Here is a 22,586-nt window from a genome sequence, read left to right on the forward strand (position 1 = left end):
AAAGTGTATTTTCTACTTCATAAACCTTTCTCTCAGGGCTGAGGTCGTGGCTCGGTGGTAGAGCATTTGCCTAACACATGTGAAGCACTGGGTTTGATCCTGAGCACCTAAAAGTAAAAAAAACAAAAAGGAAAGAAAGAAAAACCTTTCTCTCACAAAATTTGAAAATATAAAAAAATCCTCTGCATTTTCTTAATTTCATCAGTAAATGCAAACATGGAAGTGCTTCATATAAATACTCCAACAGAGAAAATAATATATCCCAGGTGAATTTTATTTTTTATTTTTATTTTTTTGCAGTACTGGGAGTCAGGCCCAGAGCCTCGTACATGACAGGCAACTGGCCTACCACTGAGCTACATCCCCAGTCCCCAGATGAATTTAAAATAAGCCTTGATACTTTGTCTACTTAAACTTCATATAGGCAAATTTCATTTTTATTATTTTGGAACACATTAAAATAATTATTCTGATTCATAGAACAAAGAAAATCTTATGTTTAGCTTCTTAGTTAAAAGATTTGTTTAACGCTAGATGGCAGTGTAAATGTTTAATTTCTTTTGTTAGAATTAAATACTAATTTAAAAGGTCATTGAAATGGAAGCTACAGTGACTTGTGGAAGCTTTACAGAATTGGTATAAAGCTGTCAGTTTACAATTCCTTTTTTTAGTACCTGACAACTTAGGTTAAAGATGCAGTCATAGAGACCTTTTATACAAGTCCATTGTTAACTTCCCTTTGCCTTGAAAAGGCATCGAGCAGGGTGAATGCTGTGAATGTTGGCTTAGCTCGAGGCACCCCTTGAAAGCCATATGAATCTGGGAGAACCATTTTATCTTCCAACAGCAGTGTCTCCCTCTAGGCAGAGGTCAGCAAGGGTCAGCCACACCAGGCCTAGCCCTGCCTGTGTCCTCTCATTCTATCAGCTGAGAATAGCCTCATATTGTAAATTGGTTGGAAAAAAATAATACTCTGACTTTACCACACAGAAATTGTATGAAATTCAAATTTCAGTATCCATGTAGAGTTTTATTGGCATATAACCAGCCCATTCGTTTGCATATTGTCTGTTACTGCTTTGGGCCACAACTGTACAGCTGAGTAGCTGTGCAGACATAAGGCTCACAAAGTGTGACATATTTATATCTGGCCAACAATGGGGGTGATAATCACTAGGAGTACTTAAGAGGTTCAGAGGAGTCAATATAATTGAAATTTAGACGAAAAAATAGTGTAATTATATCAGGGTGTGATTCTGCAACTGTGCTAGTTGTTTGTTGGTTTTGTGGTGCCAGGGATTGAACCTAACAGCACTTAACCACTAAACCACACCCCCAGCCCTTTTTTTATTTTTATTTTTATTTTTTATTTTGAGACAAGGCCTCTCTAAGTTGCTGAGGCTGACTTTGCATTTAAACCACTGGAATTATAGACATGTACCACTATGCCTTCATAACTGCAGTAGTGTTGAGGCAGGCATCCTCAAACCCAGAGCTCTGCTCCTCCACACTGTTTTTCCCTTTCCCAGATGCAGTTGCAACAACTGTGGGTCTGGACCAGTTCTGCCACTCCTTGCTGTGTGGCTTAAGCATGTCACTTACCCATCTTTGAGTATCACGTAGAACTCTTAATTCCTAAAGCCTTCTTCCTCTTGAGCAGTCTGTGGCCATGGTATAGAAACTCATTTTTGCACTTTTTTTTTTTTTTTTTTTTTTTGGTGCTACAGTTCATTAACAACCCATGCACTCTGAGATCCACATCTATTCTGGCTTTGGTCCCTTTTAAAGAGTCACACCTTAAGTTCCAGTCTCATTTCTGTCATGTGTTAGTCATATGAGTGAATATAGCTCCACACCTTTGTGCTTGTTTTCTTTCTGATGAAACGTGGATAGTGTGAGGATTGGATTTGTATGTGAGAGCTCCTGGCACACGGAATTGCCTTGATGAATGGAAATAGAGCTGGAACCCCATCTGACTACCATGTACTTGAGGAGGGGAGTTATTGAACAAAACAAAACCCACCCATTTCCTGTAGGGTGGGGTGATGGAGAGAAAGAGAGGAGGGAGGAGGGAAAGACTGAGGATGCGAGAGTCACACCAGTGATATCAGCTTTATCAGAGACGATGGAGAACAGCATCTTTATCAGCTTCAACATTGGTTGGTTGACATCTGAGGTCTGCAGGTAGGTGGCCTTGTGATTCTCACTTCTTAACCAGGGACAGACCCGCTCAGCTCTTGGTGCCACTGAACAGTGTAGTTCCTGGAACCCAGAGAGCAGGGCCAGGCCCCTGTGTAGCATCTTGAGAGAGGAATAGGGCACAATCCCTGCTGCCTACAGGTGGCAGCAAAGAGAAAGGAGTGGTGGCTAGGTGTGTGTCCAGTTCCTCTGCCCTGAGCACCACTTCTAGAAGTTCCTGCTTCTCCCACCGGGGAGAGGTGAGGAGAGAGGACGTATCATCTGGACAAGCTGATCCATGCAAAAACACCAGAAACATCCCACTGCCGACCTGTCCCCTCCTGAGGGAGAGAGGCCACCCGTCACCTCCCATCAGGCTCTCCCTCCTGCAGGTGGCAGGCTGTCTGCAGCCTTTCTTTTTCAGTGCCTTTCCCTCCCAATACAGTGTGCTGGCCTTGACCTGCTTCTGGGTACATCTTAGATGGAGTATTGAAAGAATATGCATAGAAATATTGCTTTCAGACCTGTGAGCCTTTGGTAGTTTGACATAATTAGCAAGCTATGATTTTTTTTCCAGAATATAGAGCTCAGACTTCATTGACCCATTTAATTTTTTTTAATAATGACATTTTACTAGAGCAGAACAGCATGCAACCAGGGTAGCCTCTGGCTGGATCTCTGAATGATCTTAATTAAAAATAGTTTTTCCAATTCTAGTTAGAAGTACCTTTTCTAAAATATCCTGGCAACAGAACATACCAATTAGTGAAAACTTTCTTTGTTTCTGTTGTTGCCACTGAATGAGAAGAATTCTGTCATTTTAAAGGTCAGTGCATGTGTGTATAAACAATGTATCCTAAATGAACATCACCTTTTAATTGAATAAGGAACTTTATCAAATTAACCTTTAGACCTTTTCAAATTCACTGAGCTGGGTTTCCATTAAATCAAAATAATAGAGTAGGAGCATGTTAATCTAATGTCCTTGGAATCAGTCATATATAGGTCTGCTCTGTCCACAGGGGTATAACTTGGAAGTGAGTACCCTTCTGGTTATGACACCCTGATCCCTTTAGCCTCTATTCCCAAGGAGCTGGCTTCGAGCAGGGATAAGTGCCAGGCTCTGGGTGCTTCTGCTCACCACTCTGATTCCTCTTAGAAGAATGGCCAGTCGTGGCTTCACCATGCTCAGCCAGACAGGTGGATAGGTCAGGGTGCTAAGGAACATTGGGATGGGGAGATGCTTATCCCTCACCCTTCAGTTTCACTGAGAAGAGGAACATTAATTCTCCAAGAGGCTGTGGGCCTCTAGTTCTCCCCCAAAAATGTGAAAGTGGAGTAGGAATGGGAAAGGGTCCATGCCAAGGAGGAGAGGATGCCAATCTTATGGTGGGGGCTGGGAAGAGGAGCCCCGTGCTTCACTCATCCCTTTCTCCTTTAGACGGGCCTGTCCTCAGGCTGAGCGTGGTCCCTGCTATGTGTGTCTTAAGTTTTTTTTAGAGTAGGATGATGCCAATAGGTGTTGGGGTTGAAGGTGGGGAATCCGCTCAGGAGAGCCCTAACTAGAGCACAGTTGAAGCCACACATCAACCACATTCTCTAGTTTAGCCTTATCTTCTTATTTAGTTCATTCAGAAAATATTTGATTGTTGATTTTTCAGCCTGCTAAATGCTAAGCATTATTTTTGGTGATACAGATACATCAGTGAATAGGCAGACAATAGTCCTTGCCTTTGTGGAACTTAAGTTTTGATGTGGGGTGAGGGGACCCGGATAAGAAACAAAATAATAAGTAAAATGTAAGATGTTGAACAGAATAAATATCAATGTCGGGAGGAGAGAAGGGAAGGGGCATATGAAAGATCAGAAAGGATACAGTTTTATAAAGGTGAATTAGGGAGGGCCTCATTAAAATGGTGACATTGGCAATGCCTAAAAGAAGTGAGGAATTTGTTTGTGGGGTATCTGGGGAAAGAGCATCCCAGAAGGAGGAGACAGCCAGCAAGACTGAGGTCCTGAGATGGAGTGTGCCTGCAAGGTTGAGGCGCTGGAGGGGACTGGTATAACTGGAGCCAGAGCTGGGAGTAGAGGCGAAGATGAGGCCAGAGACACAGCAGGGTGCCAGGTCTTATCCTTTTAAGGATCTTGTAAGGACCTTGGATTTTTATTCTTTGGTGAGAAGCTGCTGGGAGGTCTGTGCAAAGGATTAACAGGATTCAGCTTAGTCTCTAACAGAATCAGCGTGGTCCGTGGTCCATGGTCTGTGGTCTGTGGTCCATGGTCCATGGTCCGTGTGTTGGAGCAGACCCTGTAGGAGGCGACAACTGTAGTCCACGTGGGAGGCATTGGTGGCAGGCCCTAAGAGGCAGCCGGTGGATGCGACCGTAGATAAGAACAGGCAGGTCCTGGGAATGTTTCAAAGGTAGAGCCAATAAGATATGCTGATGGATTAGATGTGAGCTGGGTAGGACAAAAAAAGAGCTACAGATGATACCAAGGTTTGAGTCTTGAGCAACTGGAAAGATTGGAATTGCCACCAGCACAGAAGGGTAGGGCTGCTGGAGGAGTGTTTGAGGAGGGGCTCAGTTCTGAACATACTTGCAGTGCAGGTTGTACATCTGAATGGAAATGTTGGACAGGCAGTTGGATATATGTGTCTCAAGGTCAAGAAGAGGTCTAGATTGAAAATAGAAACTTGGGACTTGTCAGCTTGAAGCCATGGGACTAGTGAACTCACCAAGGTAACAAGTATAGGTAGACAGTGAAGAGATTCAGGAACCAGGTCATGAACTGCCCATTGTAAAGTGGTTGGCAGTTAAGAGGTGTCAAGAAGGGCTGAAAACAAGTGGCTAGGGAGGGAAGGGGATGGGACCCTGTGTTATCATGGAGGTCAGTGCAGCCAAAGAGGAGGAGGAGGGATGAGTGCCATCAAATCTACGGGAAATAAGAAAGTAAGGTATGTACTGAGCACCATGACAGTTGCTGGTGATTACTGCTGACGCCAGAATGAGGAGGGTTAAAAGCGTGATTGTATCAGGTCCAAGAGAGAATGGCCAGGAAAGCGGGCACCCAGAATGGAAGCATTGCTGAGAGAAGTTTTACTGAAAAGGGGTGACATTGAGCAGTACCTGGCAGGGGAGATGGAATGGGATTTGAGGTTTGGTTTAAAGTTGTTTTTGTTTTAAAATTGGGGAAAATAACACCATGTTTGTATGTAGGTAGGAAATATCCAGCATGCAGGAATATTTTGATATTAATAAGTAATAAATTCATATAGTGTTCACTCTGTGTCAAAGTCCAAGTATTGGATGCATACATTACATCATCCAAGCTTAGTGGTGCAGGAGAAATGAGAACTGCCAAGGTCATTCTCGTGCCCAGGTGGAAGGAGTTGCTGTCACCAGGAGATGCTTCCACAGAAGCAGAAGAGCAGGTGTCTATGGGCCCAGAGGAGAAGCGGGGAGGAGGAGCTTATAGGAATTCTCAGAAAACTGAAAGCAGAGTGGTCACTGACACTGAAGATGAGGAAGGAGGCAAGGGCAAGTTGAGGAGACTAGAGATGTGGAATGGTCATTCAGGAGAGGGGCAAGCAAAGGCACCAGCATTATTGCCAGGTGCCATTAGGGGGCCACTTAGGAGAGTGATCCGGTAAGGCAGTATCTCGATCTATCTGTCTGAGTCCCACTTGATCCTAGGCTCACCTACCTGGAAAGCCGTTCAGTACTGGTTCTTTTTCTGCTATTGGCCACATCAGGCCCTGACTCCCAAGTGTTTCTTTCTCATGGCCTCTACTCCTTACTTCCCGCCACATCAGCCCCTGACTCCCAAGTATTTCTTCTCTCATGGCCTCTACTCCTTACTTCCTATAGGCCAGGCCTGCCTGGTAGCCCTGAGATTAGAACACACAAAACCAGATAAATTAAACAAGACCCAAGCAGACAAGTTGCTCCGAGTGCCCAATATATGAAGGCTGTCTGCTGTGCAGTCTTTGCCGACAAAGGTTTTTCTCACTTCAGCTTATTAAGCCCTAGCGAGCATTTACTCGCATCAGAGCTATCCTCAGCTCAGGCTCAGGTTTGTGGCCCTTGCATTGTATGTCATAGTAACTTTTCCCTTTCCCCTTAATAAATTGTAGAACTTTAGAATCTCCTTTAGTTTCTCAATATTTTAACAGGAAATGGTTGAAAGACCATTTGCCACACTTTCTTCTTTCAGAACAAAGAATCGGTTATGGAACATTTGGTCTCAAGAGCATTATTTCTATCTTTCTAAAATTGTATCATAAGGACAAATGCTAGTATTAGTTCCTTCCTTTCCGTTTCCAGTGCTTTCTTCTATTCCTTCTGGGTCTGTGTCTTTACTCTGCCTCTCGCTCACCTACACCCTACATCTCACGTTCTGTTAATACTTCACCTCCAATGTCTGTTTAATTACTGAAAGTTTTACATCTTGGATCCTTCTCCTCTTTCCAATCAATCACCGCCCTTTTCCCTTTCTTAAATTTCATTTGAACAAAAATTTATTGAGCCCATACCTATCACATGATGCTAGGAATACAAACATAAATAGGACAAGATTCTGTGCTTAACCTCATCAACCCAGGACTGGATCTTCCCCATGGTTCCTCCAGCATGGTATTCCCAGTTATCTTTACCAAGCTCAGCTTTTCCATTGGCCACAGAATAAAACTCTGACTCACTGAAGGCCACCAAGGATACATCCCTTCCACCTGTCTTATGTCCAGCCAGTTTGAACCACTCACGGTTCTTCAAACTCAGGGCTCTACTCTTGCCTCTCATGGCCACACCTGCCTTTCAAGATCAGTTTATAGGTGTCCTCATTCCCAGTTAATCAGGAGAGTAAGTGCACACTCTTCTGAACTCTTCTGCCTTTTATGGCATGAGAGATGCCTTAGAGAGAGTTGTAACATCTGAGATCAGAGTAGCTGCCCAGGGTCACACCCCAGCTCTGCTGATGACTGCTGGATAGCCTTGCAAGTTGTGTAACCTCTCTGTGCCTCAGTTGCTGCATGTGTAAAATGGGAATTTATAGTAGTACCTACCTCGTAGAGTTTGGGGAAGTTAGTAAGCAAATATATGTGAAGCCCAGAACAGTGGTTAGTGTTGGTGATGAGAAGTGTCCACAGCCTCAGCCTTTGTTTATGCTGTATGAACACATACATCAGCCTTAGGTGTTACCTGTTGTAGTACAGTGTATTGAAAATAGGGTCTATATTTTGTTTCTATGTCTTAGAGAGTAACTTTAATTTCATAAATCATATTGGGTAGATTCATTTCATATTATACATAGTACATGCCCAATATGCATTATAAAATTAATCTGTTGATTTAGTATTTATAGCAAAAATCAGGTTGTAGTATATGACTTCCCACCCATACCTTTTCAGGAACCTTTACAGCAGTGTCTTAAACATTCTCTTCTTCTCTATCCTCAAGAATGGTCTAGTTGTATAATAAATTAATAGACAGGGCTGGGGTTGTGGCACAAGTGGTAGAGTGCTCGCCTAGTATGCGTGTGGCACTGGGTTCAATTCTCAGTATCACATAAAAATAAAATAAAGATATTGTGTCCACTTAAAAAAACTAAAAAATAAATATTTAAAAAAATAATAGAAGAACTTCATGGTATTTGGTTATTTTGAACTTGCCCTTTCTTACAATACTAATCAACAAAATAACAAAAATAAATGTACCTTTAAATTTCTGAACTATGGAATAAACTTACCACCCAGTTTTTTTCCTCCTCTCTCCCTAAAGTAATTGCCTAATCTAAGCTGATATCCAACATAGTTCCCTTTAATTGAGTCTAATATTTAGAGAAATTGAGATCTCTAATAAAATTATCTCTCTGTACATAATAAAGGAAATAAAATTAAACTTTGATAAATTTATATGTGCATATCCTATGAGGATATATTTCTGGAAATATTTGACGGATATTTAACCTTTTTAAAAAAGTAGTAATTTTGTTAGAACCTAATTTGAAGCTGCATCATCAGCAACCTTCATTATTTTGATGACTGTTTTCAAGTGCCCACCATAGACCTACTGCTATTCTTAAAATATCATGGGAACATTGAGTTAGAATCCCTTTTCCAGCCAGTCTGTCTCCTGTGTGAGTCCCTGTATCTGGCCCAGCACCTTAACACTTCCAAACCTGTGCCCTCTTCTGTTTCCATGGCTTTGCATGCCCTCAGGCAAACCCAGAACTCCCTCTAACTGCTCCTTATCTGCCTTTGTACCCAGGCAATCTAGGTCTCAGATTTGTCCTCACCCCCATAGACACTGCCTGGCTTAGGTTTTTTTAGCAGTGGTCTCTTAACCATAGCTGAGGGCGCGCGGTTTCATCTGCCTCCAGGCCACCCACACAGAGGAACCATGCAAATAGCAAATTCCCCTGTGTAAAATCCTCCAGTGGCTATTTCCATCAAATACACCCTTGATCCCAGCTTTGGTATTGCAGGGACCCTGATTCAACTGACAGTGGACTATTTGTATTTTGTATGACCACTGTGTTTTTGGAAAACCTTTTGATATTGGAGAAACAGCTATTACAGAGTAACAATTTTAAATACATATATACATACTCATCATAATACCATCCATATTTATTTAAAAAATAGTGTAGACATAATGCTAGACACATTCGATGTAGAGATACTGGCCACATGTGTATGATGTGCTGCCCCTTTGAAGTGACCCTCGGTGCCCCAGAGGTCCATCACTATTGCTTGGTTTCCATGGAACCAGCCTGTTTACTCCTTTCCCCCTTCGCTCAGATGTGCTCTGGTGTGGAGCAAAGGTGACATGGTTACTCTGAGCACCATCTGAAGATTGGGAAACTTGAAGCTGGTCCTCCCTGCTGTGTTCTGTGTGGGTACTTTCCTTTCCCTGTATGAACTGACCACTATCACTTTGGATTCCACATCCACCCCCACACCAGCACCATTCACTACAGTTCCTTGTACTCCCTGTTTCTGTGTCAATCACTCCTATAGTTCAGTACCCTTTGTAGGGGTTGATACTGAGACTTGCTCAATTTTGAGCCCCCAGCCCCTGGCCTAGTGCCTGACATATGTAGGTTCAGTATATAAGGCAGTGAATGAATGCATTGTGAAGACTAAATATGTACATAGGGTACCTGTAAGACACTGAGAATAGCATGTGGCGTATAGTAAGTGCTCAGCTCATATTAGTGCACCCACACTGTGCCAGCTGCCATTCTGGGTGCTAGGGAAACAAAACCAGACGAGACACACACAGTCCTTAACTTTCGTGAAGCTTGCATTCTGCTGACAGCAGAGAGACATAAATATTTACTCTTTCAGGGAATAATAAATACAATAAAGAAAAATAAAGCAGGATAAGGAACAGATGGCAGTAAAGTGGGTTTGGGAGTCCTAGCTTGCTTCCGTGTCACAAAGCAGAGAAGGCAGAGGGCAGCTTTGACACTGAGAGACAATAATCTAACCAGCACAGGTGGGAAGATGTTGTTAGACAAGTGCTGTGGGGAACCTTGGGGGGACAGGTGTTGTGGGGAACGGTCAGGAAAGGTGACCCAGGGCAGCCATCCAAGCAGAGGCCCAGTCTGAGAGGAGGCAGGAGCCTGCTTGGTCCGCTGCTGCTCAGTATGTGGCCAATGTGAAGTGCCTGAGGGGTGAGCCACAGGAAGCGATGCTATGGGTAGGCATGGGATGACCAGGACTTGGCGTTTTGTCCTCAGTGAGAATTGGTGGCTAGGACCGACACATTTGTAAGGTCCCTTTAACTTGCTGTATTGTGATTCTGAATTTCATGTGGAGTCCAGAGTGTTGAATTGGACTGAGCAGCATCACCATTAGTAATGATGCTGCTGCTCCTGCCCGGCTCTTACAATCATGAGCGCTGTAATAAAACTACCATATTTTGGGCTTCAAGCTGCTGTGTAACTAAAAGTGGTAATTTTAGGATGGTATAATTTAATATCAAGGGAAATTATGTTTTTTCTTGAAGCACCTTTGTTGTGAGTTGTGAAGACTGCTTGTCAACATCAAAGGACTGCATCCCAAACCAGTTTCTCACAGATATTTCAAGAACCCCAAATCCATTCCCTGTCCTATTCTCCAGGCAGCACCTAGGATGAACTGCCAGTCATTGGGTTGCACAAAGCCATTTTGGAGCCCCCCATTGTTCTCAAGTCAAGTCCTCTGTTCTTTCCAAGCCCTGCAGGCTTCTGCCTAAACCATCTGTCTCTCCCTCCCTTAACTGACCTGCAGTTGGGGCTATTTGGGAAGCTTTTTCTGCCTCACAGCCTTCATGTGCCACCCTCTAGGTCTTTCTCCCACTTCTCAGCCCAGCCGGTTCCTCCTTCTCCTCCAGGTCTCAGCCTTGGTGTCAGTGGATCAGGGAAGCTGTTCCCTTCCCCCTGCCCACACTCCCCTGGGTCATCATTTGCTGCTGCCCGCTTATTTTCTTCCTCTATCCTTATTTAGCCATATCATGTCTGAATATGGGAGGATGACAGATGCAGAACGTGACCAGATAGACCAGGATGCTCAGATATTCATGAGGACCTGTTCAGAAGCAATCCAGCAACTCAGAACAGAAGGTAAAGTGCTCTGAAAGATGCAAACAGCCAGCCACGGATGTATCAAGTAGTTCAACAGGATTCATGAAGAGCAACCACCCACAGTCCCTCTTAGGTTCTTACTGAGAGTCAGAGTTTAAAACTTCAAAATCTTTCCTGATCCATGTTTTAACAAACTAAGCCAGTCAGAATCACAAATAGGCCACCACTCAAGTTAAACAGATGGGAGGAAGGAGATGGATGGACCTCATCAAACAGAACCAGAAATTTACTAAGGGGCCAAGGTCAGAAAAGGCAAATTATATGTGTGCATACGTGTGTGTGTGTTGTCCACGAGTGCCTGCAGTGTGTGGCAGTGAGTGGGGCAGGTTGGCTGGCATGTGGATAATAAAGTAAGAAGGCAGCTTATGCTCCACCTGCCCTAGCAATAGTAAACTGGTGTCACACCCCTTGCAGTCAAGAGGAAGGATCTGAGCTGTTGCTGCTGAGAGAGGCATCCCCACTCTGCCATATTTGATCTCTGTGGCCTGAGACAAGTTACTGAATCTTCCTGGGCCTGTTTCTTCCTCTGTAAAATGCAAGTGATTATAGAAAGCATCTCAGCATTACTATGAAAACTGAGCTAGATTCCTAGAGCCGACCCTGGCACCAGAGGGCCATTGTCACCTCATTCTTGCCCAGTCTCATTCTGGTTGAAGCACTGGGATGCCTTCCCAAGCTATGTGTCTTCCCCACATCTTTTTAAATGTGTTTAGACAGGTAGAGCACATGAAATGATCTAGCATTCCAAGTGTCCAGGTGCCGTGTGTTCAAGACACAGACTTCTCCTGGGGAAGCTTCCATGAGAGCTGATGGGCCATCAAGAGAGTCTGGTGAAAGCTGTAGACATTCTAGAAAACACGAAACACTGCGCAGTCTCACAGAATCCCTGAGTCCCTCGTGGGATCTCGGCTCTGCAGCCCTGCAGTTTGGTTATACTCTTCACCTCTGCGTTTATTGAGATGCCTAGAAAGTGTATGTGAACATTAATAAAACCAGCCATTAAGTATCAACCACAGAACCTGAGGCTCCTTTTGGCCTCTGAACCTGAGTTTCTTCATGTGAAAGTGGATATAATCAGAATCGCCACCTGGCCCCTTCAAAGGGTGGCTGTGTGGGATGTGAGCTCAGTGTCCGCATACAGCAGGCACTTGTCCCCTCCATGAGTGGTAGTTGTCTTACCAGACTAAGGGGTACAGACTTCAGTCTGCTAAGTTCTATCAGACTTCTGTGTGAGTCCACACAGGAAAGGCACCTCTGTGACTGGGCATCATGGAAGGTTCCTAGAGTGGAGAGTTCACCTCAGTTTGAGAGGTCCTGGGAGTGTGAGACTGGGAAGAGGTGGGGCTTTCCAAGCCAAAGCACAGTGCAGGCCCAGAGGGGGTGTTAGGACCTAGGCTTGATTTCAGCATGTTATTAAAGGTCAGCGTGGGCACTGATGCTGCCAGTACACATGGGGTCAGTCCTCAAGAAGGGACTGCATCAAGGGCTGTCCCTGAGTGCTATAATAAGCCATGAATTATTTGACTAGTTTTCCTCTGGCTTTAATCTTTCATCTGGCAGAGTCTTATCTTACTTTTAAAAACAGTTTCACTTACATAAGACTTGCTCTGTGGTTGTGTTTTTAAAAATACCTTTAATAAAGAAAGGGAATCTGATGCATTGTTTTTAGGCTCATTGAATACAGAAGCCTGAGTGTTGTCTTTTCTGTTACAGCCCACAAGGAGATACATTCCCAGCAAGTGAAGGAGCACAGGACTGCTGTTCTGGATTTCATTCAAGATTACTTAAAAAGTATTTCATCTTCCCTTAAAGGTCAAATGTGGCCTTTCACAATAGATGAATTCAGAATTCAGCTTTGCTAGCTGAAGATGGTAGTGTCTCATTATATTTAATGATACCTTTGCCTGAGAAGCCATTTTAAATGGTCTCTGTTCTGCTATTTTCCTTTCAACAGGAGTGTGTAAACTTTACTCAGAACAGAGAGCCATCCGAGTTAAACGAGTGGTGGATAAGAAGAGATTGTAAGTATGGCCTCTGTTGGTATTTCTCAATTAATAATAATAATAGTGGTAACTCAAGTTCACAGAGCACTTCCTCTGTGATGTATATTGAGATTGAATTTCTTCATAAAGTGCCTTAGCTAGTGCCTACTGTGGGCTGTGTGCCAGGTGCTATGCTCAGCCCTCTTGGCTCACAGGTACTGTTACTCTCCTCAGCTGAGGCTGAGCAGGTTGGGCGACTCACCCACAACCCCACAGTCTGGAGGTAGCTGAGCTGGGATTGATTTGAAATTTGTGCTCTTACCCATGTTGCTTCTTAATTATTCTATGAAGCCATTTTACCCCAATCTCTGTCCCCCACATACTTCTTGTTATCTTTGAAAGAGTTTTCCTGAGGGAGGAGCTTGGCACAGTGACCAGTGCACCATGAGGCCAGTGTGACCCATGTACTTGTGAGATGCCACATGCTCTGAGCACACACCTGTTTTCAAGCCCAGCACCCATTTCACACAGGCACTGTTCTGACTTGTCCAAGGCCACACGGCCAAGAAGTAGCAAACCAGGCACCAGTATTTCCTGTGGCACCTCTGTGTGCCTCTGTCCACCTTCCCATCTGGGCTCACACAGCCTCCTGCAATGCAGGAGTTGGGCACAGTGCACAGTGGCAGCCATCTCAGCAGCCCAGCCCATCATGGAGACTGAAAAGCATCAGTGGGCTGGATGTGGTAACACACGCCTATAATCCCAGTGGCTAGGGAGGCTGACACAAGAGGATCACAGGTTCAAAGCCCGTCTCAGTAACTTAGCAAGACTCTCCCTCCAAAAAAAAAAAAGACTGGGAATGTAGCTCAATGGTTGAACACCCAGGTTCAATCTCTGGTACAAAAAACAAACAAACAAAAAAAAAACACCTCAGTGAGTATTGTATCCATACTCTGAATCTTGAGCACTTCTCAACTAACTTTGGAAATATTCTAGAACATTATGAGAAGATAGCATGACATAATATTTTGGGACAGGTTTCCTTATATCATGTCAGGTGCCCCTGATAGTGCTCTCAGGCCCAGGACTTGGCCTCAGCTCTGCTCATGACTGGTTTCTCATACTGAACAGATACAGAGAGGAACATCAAATGGTGGGGGGGGGGGGGGGGGGGGGGCTATGGGACAAAATCCTTATGAGACCAGGACACTTAGGAGCTCCCAGGACACTTTCTGGGGGAGTCGCACAGCATGTGACTCGTGACAGTGGGTGAAGTGTGGTCTACCAGGGAAGCTCAGGAGTGACTCACTACCCAGGGATTTTACTGGCACCTGGTCACATGGCACCTTCTCTCTGGCAATATCAGAACTCCAGATGCCAGCAGGAAAGCAGGGTTGGGCGTCACAGCCCTTCAGCTCACATTGTTTACACCCAGCTTAGTCACGGGGAGCTGCTCCTCTCAGCTAGATGGCTCAACTCCCTGAAAGTCCAGGTTCTCAGATGCACCAAGAGCTAGCCTTGCAAGCAGGCCCTTCTAAGGATGGCAGTCTGAGGCCTTCCATGTGAGCTTCTCTCTGCACACTTGTCAAATAGATTTGAAACAGTAAATGCCAATGGGTAGAAGCATTTGGGGATGATAATAAGTAGATCAGGCAAGTTATCTGTCAGCAGATAGTTACTATTATATAATGTACCAAGAGGGTAATTTGAGAGAAGCAAAAAATAAAGTCTTTGTCCTCAGGGAACTTAGAGGCAGACTGGGCTGCTATAAAAACTTGAAAATTTAACCAATTTAATCAGGACATAATATTTTGGGACAGGTTTCCTTATATCATGTCAGGTGCCCCTGATAGTGCTCTCAGGTCGGAATCAGTGAGGCCACCAGGAAGTCCAAAGAGAGAAGCGGCTTGGTGGAGGGTGAGCACAGAGCCCGGGCCCCAGTGGCCAGACAGCCTGTGCTGGAGTTCTGGCCGCACTTGCCAGCTGTGTGACTTGGAGCAGATTGCTTTATTTTTCTGTGCCTTAGTTTCCTTGCCTGTACCATGGAAGAATTAATAGTATCTATCTTCATAACTATAGTGTTGTGGGAAGAAAATGAGTGGATACATAAAATACTTGGAGTAATAAATGTTAACTTATCATCTACCATCAAGCACCTACCACATGTCAGGCAGTATATTAATTTATTTCCTTTAAGCCTTGCAACCACCTTATTAGTAAATATTAGTATCTCATTTTATAAATGAGGAAACAGGGGCTCGGCAAATTTGAGTTTGCTGCCCACTGAACTGCAGTCTGAACCTGAGTGATTGGGCAGATTTTCAAGTAGTGGATCCATGTTGGCTTTAAAAAATTCCAGGAAGCGGGCAGTCCAGGTTTGGGGAACCGGTGAGCAGAATGTCCCAGGCAGAGACCAGTTTGTCTAAGCAGGTCCTGGGAAGTAGTTCAGACTCCGATGGCATGTGATGGACTCTGAAGGTGGGAAGGTGGCCACTAGACTCACACTACTACCAAGGAGGAGCAGCAGATGTCACTGCACAATGGCAGGTGGAGACCCAACAGGTATAGGAGGAAAAGTAAGAGGCTTTTGCTGCTTCCTCCTCCATCTGCCCTTGGCAGAGGTTTCAACTAAAATACAAATTAAAATCAGTCAGATAGGAAGTCCTCTGTAGACAGTGAAATGCAGCACCGTTTCCTGCCAGCTAGCTGCCCTGTACCAGTTACTTTGCGCACAGACCTGGAGGGAAGGGGGGAGCTGTGCGTCCCTCCACAGTGTAGTCCAGCCCTCTACTCCTGGCTCCTCACCTTGGGCAGTGGGCTCTGTCTGAAGGAGGTGAGCTCACTCCCTTGCTTGCTGTGTCTCACAGAGCCCGGACACAGCAGGCGTTCAGAGCCACAGCAACTGCACCCCAGCCTTGTTTCTTAGGCAGTCCCCAGTGACACATGCTCGGCCAGGCCCTACCACAGTTTTGCCCTAAAGAGGCCTTGCTCTTTGAGGCTCTTGGGCCTTAATGCTTGCTAGTTTCTCCACCCAAGAATGCCTTTCACGTATGCTTATGTTCTGTTTCCCCAACCCAATTCATCTGGTGAACAAAGTTCTGCTCATCCTTCCTGCCCCAGTGAAAATTGCCTACTCTGTAAAGTCTCTTCCAGCTCCTTCAGGCAGTGCTATGGCTCTCCTCATGGGTGCCCTGTGTGCTGTTCATGGTCAGGTGCAGCACATTGTCTCTTCAAGATGCCACTGGCTTATTTGTCCCTGTGCCACCTCAGCTCATTATACAGCATAATGCCTGTCCTCCGGGGAAGCCAGTAGTGGAACTGGTGCGTTGTCAAGTCAAATCGGTGGGTTCTTTGTTTTTGTTGTCAGTGGTTATTGTTAAAAAAAGTTGTTCATATGAAATTGATTTGAGAAATATGACTGCAAATATTTTATGGCATTATTGTCACTCATATGTTGGTTAAGGAACATCGTGATTGCTGTAATCTGTTCATGGTGTAGGAAGAAAGATATTACGTGCTAGGATTATTTTCGCAGAATGGTGCTGTCATGTTAATCTACCATACCAAAGGGCTCTCGTACCAAACTGAATGAAAGTACTTTTGTTCATTAAGCCATAAACAGTGTCAGTTGACCTTTCTGCATTTTTCTGACCATGAGTCTGTTTTTTAAAATGTGAGTGCCATTAGATGGAAGTTCTTTACCCATCCTCAAGGCGTTTCACTTCTGGCGTGGCAGTGGTACCCGCCAAGCTGGACAGAGGGACAGTGATCACTGTTATTGGGGTCTTATGTCTGCTCTTCTGGCCCATCCTCCAAACACTTACCTTTCACTAGTACACTGATATTCTTAGAAGTGGAAACTTTGGGCTGCTTTCCCTGTCTCAAGGGAGAGCTGAGAAGAGTGAAATCCGTTAGTGGGAGGTGAGGGTTTCTCCCACCACCGAGCAGGTTGCACACCAGCAGCTTGGGAGGCCAGAGCTCTGCAGCTGCTGCGAGGTCCTGATGTGGCGCCAAGCTGGTGCTGAGCACATGGACTATGAATTCTGGAAGACAAGAGCTCTGGGGAAACCCCTGTGACTTCAGTGAGGTGTACTTATCTGATCTCACCTAAAACTTATGTAGATTTATTTATTTCCATTGTCAGACAGGTTAGAGAAGCACTTAGTGTTCAGAGTTCTCAGAGTCTATGCAACCTCCTACCCCAGGCCTGTCTGCCTGGAGCCACGACTGTGCGGACAGCTGGCCAGTGCACCTTGGAAAAGGCTGTGTTGATCCATGGCCAGGCAGGACATCTTGAGTTATTATTAATTGCTTCCTAATATTGATACAAAAGATCAACATTCTACTGCATTTCATTTCTTCTCCTCCTTTTATAGTACATAATATCACAGTACTTACCTGGTAATTGAAGAAGGCACTTTATATTATAATTTAGCCCTCTCACCCCTTCCAGATTCTAAGACTGGTAAGGAGAGGATTGCATCTTTTACCTCTTTGTATCCATCACCTCTAACCCAGGGCCCTATACTTCGTAAGAGCTCATAAGTTTTGCCAGTAATTGGGGATGATGATAGTGGCAGTGATCAAGATGAAGAAAGAACAAAAAGAAGCTTTGCCCTGTGACAGCAGACCCATGACAGAAATGTTGCACTGTTTACTCTATAACAGGGCCTTAATCATTGCCCAGAAGAGAGATCAACAAACTACGGCCTATGGGCCAATCTAGACCTTGGCTTTGTTTGTACAGCCCTCCAACTGAAAGTGTTTTTATATTTTTTAAAGGTAAAATAATAAGAAAGGCTATGAGACAGACACTACATATAATCTACAGAGTCCAAAATATTCACCCTGTAGCTCTTTACAGAAAGTCTGTGTAGACTTGGCTCAGAGCAGAGTCCCTCAGAACCATTTCTTTGCTTCAGTATTTCGCTGTCTATTGTGGACGCAGTGTGTGTTCTACAGCATGTGACAGGTTCTGAGGTTATGCCACAAGTGACTAACCCAGCAGGCAGATGACACTTGAGCTGATGTGTAGTCTGCTTAATGACGTGAAACAAATGATTGGAGGGCAAAGTCAGAGGGCTGCAGGTGCTTGCTCTTGTTTTCTGTGCTTGTCCCATGACAGGCCATCGTGAGCAGTGTGTGACTGGTCCTATCTGTGGCCCATTGCGCCTTTGCTGTGTGAGGGACAACTTGGTCCAGGCAGCAGGAGCCATTGCCCTTTGCCTGGAAGCCATGTTGGGTGCTGCAGACGATCCTGTGACAGACCGAAAACACTCTTCCACCCAGAGCCTTTGTTGGGGACAGGAAAACAGCATAAGAGCAGTCCTTAAATCTGGAAAAAGAGCCATTTCTCTCTAAGATTTATATGGGCCTTATTTAAGGTTTGCAAAGAATTTCTCCCATGTTTTCTTATTTTAAAGCCCCAAAATCTCTCTCCCTCCCTCCCTACACCTCCCCTTTTATGTCTCTTTTTGTTCTTTTAAAATTTTAAACAGAATCCTAAGGTCCTCAAGGTGGGACCTGGAAGCCTGCTGGGCAGGGGTGGGCCTAGCCAGGTCAGTGTCCATCAGAATGGGGTAGATGCTGATCCTCCCGAGAACTCTTAAAATGGCTGTTTTCAAATTTCCTTCAACTAGTTAATTTGTAATTTCCCTGAGGATCTCAGTAGATACTCTGTGTATAATTAGAATCTGTTTTTATCAGTTAAAAAAGAAAAAAAAGAAAAAGGCACTCCCCTTTGTCTCAGTCCACTGCACTGCAGGCTTTCATTCATTTAAATTGAAAACTGGTACATTGCCATCCTCTGGATACAGAGATGGCAGATATTAAAGGAACCTTCATTCAAAAGTCAGTTATGCCCTTCCCCTTTCAAAACAGTTCAATTCTGGAGCCATGAAGTGAGGTGGGGTAAGAGGGGTGCAGTGTGGGCAGCTGAGGTTTCCCAGTGGAAGGTCAAGCTGAGCAGCACGGTCAACACAGCAGTCAGAGCCCCAACAAGAGTTGTGGTGCATCCCACCAGGAGGAGTGGCGGGCAGCAGGATGAGGGGTGAGTGCCTGTAAGGGGTTGATCAAGGAAGAAATAGAGGAGGATAGGCAGGTTTCTCACTATAGAAATGAAAGGGAAGAAGCCAGAATGAGGCCTGTAGTCATGGGACAGAAGGAAAGGTACTAGTGTGAACTCATAGTATCTTATTTCCACAGGCAGCATGGAAATGAATGTGGTTGTGGGCATGTATGTATGCATATATATGAAAATGCATGCATGTGTCTTTTGATTCTGTCCCCTGGGAGGGCCTGGATGCAGTGACACCCCAGTAGCAAAAAGCAGATCTTGGTTTCTGAGTTTCAGTGTCAAGAAACCACCCTTCTTGCAGAAATGACTGGTTCTTAGGCTGGGGCAGGGAGAGCACAAAATGAGCCTGGAACTTTTGATTGTATCAGAAAGCAAGGAAGGACTCTAGTGATAGGGACATGTCTAAAGTGTAAAAGGGTTTCTCCTGGCCCACTTGGAGATCACCAGAGCCAAAAGAAGTGACAGCAGAGTACAAAATATTTCATGAAATAAGACATCATGAGTCCATTGGAATATGAATAATTAATTAATTAAAAGTTTGAAATATATAATGTGAAAGCACCCTCCCCTCAATGCTTGTTAATTACAAAGGGGAAAAGATTAATTTTTGTGGTGGGGTGCCCGGCAATTGCCACCTTGATCAGTGGGCATAGTGAGAGCACACCGCCTCATGGGCTGCCGTGAGGTTTCAGCAGCGCTTGTGATGTCTGCCCAGCCTGACTCCTGTCACCAGGAAACATCACACTCAAATTCAGAGACATCTTGCTGAATAACTGGCATATTATTATGTGTCAAAATCATGGACTCAAGAGACACTGAAGGAACTGTTCAAATGAAGGAGATTGAAGAGAAATGACAGGTAAATGCAACATGTGATTCTGAACTGGATCCTTTGTTATAAAGGAGATTATTGAGTTGATCAGAAATGAACCGGGGTATAAGGAAAAGATGGAAGTCATGTATTGATATGCCTTTTCTGATTTTGATGGCTGTACTCTGGTTATATCAAAGAATACATTCAATAGTCAAAGGTAATTCAGTGGTACATGCCTATAATCCCAGTGACTCAGGAGGCTAAGTCAGGAGGATCTCAAGTTCAAGACCAGCCTGGACTACTTAAGACTCTGTCTCAAAATTTAAAAAAAGAAAGAAAAAAAAGAAATGGGGACCATGCTTGTATAATTTTATCAAAATGGATTCTACTGTTACGTATAACTAAAAAGAACCAATAAAACTTTTAAATAAAAAGAGAAGGGGGGAAAAAAGGAATGGTAATACAGTGGTAATACACCCATGGGTTCGGTTCCCAGTACTGGGGGAAAAAATAGCCAGAAGTAAAGAAGCATCAGTTTGGCAACCTACTCCCTGATGGTTCAGGAAAAAGGGTTCTTTGTACTATACCTCCTTGCTGCATATAGTTGTTTCATAGTGAATTTTTTAAAAACCACAAAATACCATTTCATACATTAGAATGAATGAATTTAAAATGATATATGAAGGGGAGGGCACGGAGCAACTGGAACTCTCATACGTGGCTAATGCAAATATGAAGTTATTCTGTCTGTACTATAAAGAGCCATATAATTATCCAAAGTTAAATGCCATCCTGTGACCCAGAAGCTCGACCTAGATTCTCTATGCCTAGAAGATCCTTTCTCCCCTATGCCTGGCAAAATCTTAACCTTTTCAAGATCTTATCTAATTGACACCTACCCTGTGAAGCTCCCAATAATTTCTGTGCTCTAAAATAGTAGTAGTAAGAGTTTATAAAGCCTTTATATTTTGCATGGCACCTTTGGAATCTGTGTTAGTCTTTGCATCCACTCTGAATGGCCAGTGTGAAAGTGGAAAAAGCAGGTCTCTCACCGTCAGGAATTGAGAGTGAGAAAGCCTCAGTGAGCTACTTCACCAATGAGGGAAGGAGGCTGAGAGTTCAAGAGGCGGCCCAGGAACGCGCCTGCTGCGGACCGGGCTCCACGCTAGGCCCCTTCTCATTTCATCTTCGCCACATCCCTTTGAGGAGGGTGGCGTTTTCTCAGTTTTACAGATGAAGAAAACTCAGAGCGAGAGGATTGAAGCAAGGTCACGCAGCAGATAAATGGCAGGCTAGGACCAAGCCCTCTGTTTTCTCCAGACCCTCTTCTAAATCTGTCTTTCTCTGCCAATGGCGTAAGGATCCAGCCTCCAGATGTGGGGGTCTGTGGAACTGCTGGAGGAACCTGATGACCAAGGCAGTCTGCAAGGCAGCAGGTCATCTGCTGAGCACCGGGGCCAAGGAAAAGGCTGCCTCCACCTCTCCCCTGCCAGTCTGTCAAGACTCCTCCTGACCTTCTGCTGGTGTGCCAGCCGAGGAATCTGCTGCGAGTGCGCCAGCGCTGGAAGACCCTGCTGAGTCACTTGTGCAGATCACTCAGTGCACCCACTTCTCAGCTCTGAGTCATGAATGGATTTCATCACTTCTTTTCCTCTGATGGCCTGCACCTTGCCGGTGGCCATGTGTGCTGGACGCGTATTACTTCAGAAGAAATTTTCTTTATCAAACCACTGCTATTTCTTCTTCCACAGTAATGATGGCAGCTGCAACCACAGAACAGTTGCAGTAATAGCTCGTACTGTGGCTGTTGGCTGTGCTAAGGAAGCACTTGCAAATAAACAAGGAATTCGACAGGAAAGATACCCTCACAGCCCCATTTTATAGATGGGAAAACAGGCTAGGAACGGTTAGGCCATTTGTCATTTAGTAACTGTAAAAAAACCTGAAAATTCTGGTTGATACATGTCTTATTTTAAGCTAGTTTCAAAATTGGCTAATGTGTCAGGTTGCTAAATTATCTTTAGCAATATTTGAGGTAAATTGTTAAGTAGCAAATGTTAAATTTTATAATTATATACAAAATCAAATGTGGAATGTTTATTCTTAAATAGATTCGTCTTTGGAGCTGTTTGTGTGGTCTCTTTGCGTACTGCATCTTTTAGGTCTGTCCCTGCTGCCCTTGTCAGGAACTCCCTCTTCGCTGCCAGTGGTGCTGCATCGCAGGCGTGTGCCACAGCTGGCTTGTCGGGTCTCATGTGGGCAACTTCAGGTTGCTTCCATTTCTGGACTAAGGCTGTTGTGAGCATGCATTTGCAGACCTTCATGTGGATACCTCTTTTCATTTCTTTGGGATGAATACCTAAGTGTGGGTTGCTCTGCCATGGTGGAGATGTTTCTTAAACTTAGTAAGAAATTGCCGTAAGTTTTTCAAAATAGTAACACTGTTTTACATACCTTCTAGCAGTGTGTGCTTACATACATTTCAGGTCCCCACTACGATCAGGGGCTGATTGTTTCCTAAGCTGTCCCAGTGAGTGCTTGGGGGTTTCTCATTGTCCCACCTTTTCGTGTGTTATCGACCATTTGTATATTTTTTCCTGAAGCATCTATTCAAGTATCTTACCCACTTGCCTCCCCCTTTTTTCTTTTTCTTCTTCTTGGTTTTTTTTTGTTTTATTTTGGTTTGGTTTTGTAGTAGTGGGAATTGAACCCACGTGTGCTTTACCACTGAACCACATCCCCAGTCTTGTTTGTTTTTAAACTTTGAGTATCTCACTAAGTTGCTGGGGCTGGCCTCAAACTTGCAATCCCCCTGCCTTAGCTTCCCGAGTCACTGGGAATAACAGACATGCCCTATGTCTAGCAATATGTTGCCCATTTCTTGTTGAATTATCTGTCCTTTTGTTGG

General features: G+C 44.4%; 1 protein-coding gene across 7 annotated transcripts in view; it reads left to right on the forward strand.

Annotated features, from left to right (window-relative positions):
• Positions 1-22,586, forward strand: part of Stx18 (syntaxin 18) — a 149,295-nt gene that overhangs the window by 71,182 nt on the left and 55,527 nt on the right. For 6 of the 7 annotated variants that reach the window (XR_011707947.1, XM_027939597.3, XM_027939586.3 and 3 more), the window contains exons 3-5: positions 10,670-10,785; positions 12,520-12,618; positions 12,761-12,827. Coding sequence is in view for 6 of the 7 variants with exons in the window: in XM_027939597.3 (XP_027795398.2) it covers positions 10,670-10,785; positions 12,520-12,618; positions 12,761-12,827 (282 nt within the window). In the remaining variant the exon portion in view is untranslated. The remainder of the gene's footprint in view (positions 1-10,669; positions 10,786-12,519; positions 12,619-12,760; positions 12,828-22,586) is intronic. The other variant, XM_027939603.3, reaches the window with a different exon arrangement.

This window comes from Marmota flaviventris, chromosome 7 (genome assembly GCF_047511675.1).
Source record: "Marmota flaviventris isolate mMarFla1 chromosome 7, mMarFla1.hap1, whole genome shotgun sequence".
NCBI classification, from domain to species: Eukaryota; Metazoa; Chordata; class Mammalia; order Rodentia; family Sciuridae; genus Marmota; species Marmota flaviventris.